This window comes from Mandrillus leucophaeus, unplaced genomic scaffold, assembly GCF_000951045.1.
Source record: "Mandrillus leucophaeus isolate KB7577 unplaced genomic scaffold, Mleu.le_1.0 Scaffold726, whole genome shotgun sequence".
Classification (NCBI taxonomy): Eukaryota; Metazoa; Chordata; class Mammalia; order Primates; family Cercopithecidae; genus Mandrillus; species Mandrillus leucophaeus.
Genome location: NW_012107875.1, coordinates 481,238 through 484,871, shown reverse-complemented (window position 1 = coordinate 484,871; position 3,634 = coordinate 481,238). Strand labels below are relative to the sequence as shown.

General features: G+C 41.5%; 1 protein-coding gene across 2 annotated transcripts; it reads left to right on the top strand.

Annotated features, from left to right (window-relative positions):
* Window positions 1-637: 637 nt before the first annotated feature.
* Window positions 638-3,286, top strand: LOC105528630 (cTAGE family member 15-like). 2 transcript variants are annotated; one of them, XM_011965441.1, is made up of 2 exons: window positions 638-2,259; window positions 2,389-3,286. In XM_011965441.1, the coding sequence occupies exons 1-2, from the start codon at window positions 723-725 to the stop codon at window positions 3,051-3,053; spliced, it is 2,202 nt and encodes a 733-aa protein (XP_011820831.1). In that variant the 5' UTR covers window positions 638-722; the 3' UTR covers window positions 3,054-3,286. The 2 variants fall into 2 exon arrangements, with proteins under 2 accessions (XP_011820831.1, XP_011820830.1); XM_011965440.1 differs by having other exon boundaries at window positions 638-3,286.
* Window positions 3,287-3,634: the final 348 nt, after the last annotated feature.

The window sequence follows — 3,634 nt, the reverse complement described above, 5'->3', positions numbered from 1 at the left end:
TTTTAAACAATCAGATCTCATGAGACTCACTAACAAGAGAACAGCAAGGGGGAAATCAGCCCCTATGCTCCAATAACTTCCCACCAGGATCCTCCACTGACATGTGATGATTACAATTTGAGGTGGATTTGGGTGGGGAGATAGAGCCAAACCGTATCAGCTCCTTTAATGCGTTGTGTGTTAAGGATTTTTATTATGAAAGATTTGGGATTTTATCAAATGCTTTTCTGCATCTGTTAAAATGGACAATTTAAAAGGATGAAAAAAGGTATATTGCGCAAACATTAATGCAAGGAAAGCAAGAGTGCCTGTATGTATATCAGGTAAAGCAAAGAAAATTACCAGAAACAGATTATATACTGATCAAAGGTTTAATCCATGAAGAGGACAGCAATTTTTAAAGTGTATTCACCAACCAACAGAGCTTCAAAATATGTGATGTGAAAACTGCCAGAACTAAGGCGGGTCGGAGCACAGCGGAACTGTGCTGCCTCAGGATGTAAAGTGTAGTAAGGGGGCCGGGGGGATTGGGGGGCAGCAGCATGGAGCTGTGAGGCCTGGGGGGTGCCCGCGTTCCCCAGCTCCCCCCTCAGCTGGCTCTGCAGTGGTCCGCTCCGCTTGGTTGCCCGGTGCGGATTCGGGTTCCAGACCCCAGGCCGCGTGTTCTCCACCGCTTGTTGTGGCCAGTGTTACTGCGGTGACCCCAGAGCAGCCTGGGCGCTATGGAGGAGCCCGGCGCTACCCCTCAGCCCTGTTTGGGGCTAGTCCTGGAGGAGCTACGCAGGGTTGTAGCAGCACTGCCTGAAAGTAGGAGACCAGATTCGAATCCTTCTGGTTTCCCTTGGGAACTGGTGGTATGTGCAGCTATTCTTGGATTTTTTGCTGTTCTCCTTTTTTTGTGGAGAAGTTTTAGATCGGTTAGAAGTCGGCTTTATGTGGGAAGAGAAAAAATACTTGCTGCAACGCTTTCTGGACTAATTGAAGAAAAATGTAAACTACTTGAAAAATTTAGCCTTTTTCAAAAAGAGTACGAAGCCTATGAGGCAGAGTCATCTTTAGAGAATGCCAGCTTTGAGAAGGCGGCAGCAGAAGCACGAAGTTTGGAGGCAACCTGTGAAAAGCTGAACAGGTCCAATTCTGAACTTGAGGATGAAATCCTCTGTCTAGAAAAAGAGTTCAAAGAAGAGAAATCTAAACATTCTCAACAAGATGAATTGATGGCGGATATTTCAAAAAGGATACGATCTCTAGAAGATGAGTCAAAATCCTTCAAATCACAAATAGCTGAAGCCAAAATCATCTGCAAGATATTTAACATCAATGAAGAACGACGGGAGATAGCAATAAAAGATGCTTTGAATGAAAATTCTCAACTTCAGGAAAGCCAGAAGCAGCTTTTGCAAGAAGCTGAAGTATGGAAAGAACAAGTGAGTGAACTTAATAAACAGAAAATAACATTTGAAGACTACAAAGTACAGGCAGAACAAGTTCTAAGTGATAAAGAAAATCACATCAACACTCTGACTGGATGCTTGCTAAAGATGAAAGATTGGGCTGCTGTGCTTGGAGAGGACATAACGGATGATGATAACTTGGAATTAGAAGTGAATGGTGAATCGGAAAATGCTGCTTACTTAGATGATCCTCCAAAAGGAACTTTGAAGAAACTGATTCATGCTGCTGAGTTAAATGTTTCTTTAAAAACCTTAGAAGGAGAAAGAAACCACATTATTATTCAGTTATCTGAAGCTGATAAAACAAAGGAAGAGCATACAGAGCATATTAAAAATCTTCAGACTGAACAAGCATGTTTGCAGTCAGAAAACATGTGTTTTGAAAGTGAGAATCAGAAGCTTCAACAGAAACTTAAAATAATGACTGAATTATATCAAGAAAATGAAATGAAACTCCACAGGAAATTGACAGTAGAGGAAAATTACCGGATAGAGGAAGAAGAGAAACTTTCTAAAGTGGAAAAAAAGATCAGCCATACGACTGAAGGGCTAGAGACCTGTAGAAAGCTAGCCAAAGATCTTGAAGAAGAATTGGAGAGAACTATTAGTTTTTATCAAAGGCAGGTTATTTCCTACGAGAAAAAAGGACATGATAATTGGTTGGCAGCTCAGACTGCTGAAAGAAACCTCAATGATTTAAGGAAAGAAAATGCTCACAACAGACAAAGATTAACTGAAGCAGAGTTTAAATTTGAACTTTTAGAAAAAGATCCTTGTGCACCTGATGTTTCAAATACAGCATTTGGCAGAGAGCATTCCCCATATGGTCCCTCACCATTGGGTCGGCCTTCATCTGAAATGAGAGCTTTACTCTCTCCTCAAACTTTGTTGGAGGGTCCACTCAGACTCTCACCTGTGCTTCCGAGGGGAGGAGGAAGAGGCCCAAGAGGCCCAGGGAATCCTCTGGACCATCAGATTACCAATGAAAGAGGAGAACCAGGCTGTGATATGGTAACCAATCCTCACAGGGGTCCTTCTGACACTGGGTCTCTGTCATCTCTGTGGGAACAGGACCGTAGGATGATGTTTCCTTCACGAGGACAATCATATCCTGATTCCGCTCTTCCTCCACAAAGGGGAGAGAGATTTTATTCTAATTCTGATAAACTGTCTGGGTCAGCAGAACTCAGAAGTTTTAATAGGCCTTCTTTGGATAAAATGGATGGGTCAATGCCTTCAGAAATGGAATCCAGGAGAAATGATGCCAAAGATGATCCTGGTAATTTAAATGTACCTGATTCATCTCTCCCTGCTACAAATGAAGCAACTGACACCGACTTTGTTCCTCCACCTCTAGCTCCAATCAGAGGCCCATTGTTTCCAGTGAATACAAGGGGACCGTTCAGAAGAAGAGGACCTCCTTTCCCCCCACCTCCTCCAGGAACCATGTTTGGTGCTTCTCGAGGTTATTACTATCCACCAAGGAATTTCCCAGGTCCACCACATGCTCCATTTGCAATGAGAAACGTCTATCCACCGAGGGGTTTTCCTCCTTACCTTCACCCAAGACCTGGATTTTACCCCAACCCCACATTCTGAAGGTAGAAGCGAGTCCCCTTCAGGGTTGATTCCGCCTTCAAAGGAGCCTGCTACTGAACATCTAGAGCCACAGCAGGAAACCTGACAATATTTTTGCTCTCTTCAAAAGTAATTTAGACTGATCTCATTTTCAGTTTAAGTAACGGCTGTTACTTAAGTGATTACACTTTTCTCAAATTGAAGTTTAATGCAATTATAGTTCTTAGTATAGTATTGTGCAAATAAAGATGATTTAAATACAAATAAAAAGATCGTAAAGTTTTTGTTTTTAATTTTCTTTCACATTTATTGATTTGCATATGTAGAACCATCATTGCATCCCAGGGATAAAACCCACTTGATTGTGATAAATTATCTTTTTGATGTTCTCCTGGATTTGGTTTGCTAATCTTTGCTAATCATTTTTTTTTTTTTTTGAAGATCTTCATTTCCATCATTAGGATTATTGGCCTAGAGTTTTCTTTTTTTGTTGTTTCCTTGCCAAATTTTGGTATCAGGATAATACTCGTTTTATAGAATGAGTTAGGGAGTAGTCTTGCCTCCTTGAGTTCTTGAAATAGTTTCAGTAAGGTTGGAAGAAG

Excerpts from the sequence above, each read along its gene's own strand:
- LOC105528630 (XM_011965440.1), top strand. The coding sequence starts at position 723 with ATGGAGGAGCCCGGCGCTACCCCTCAGCCCTGTTTGGGGCTAGTCCTG.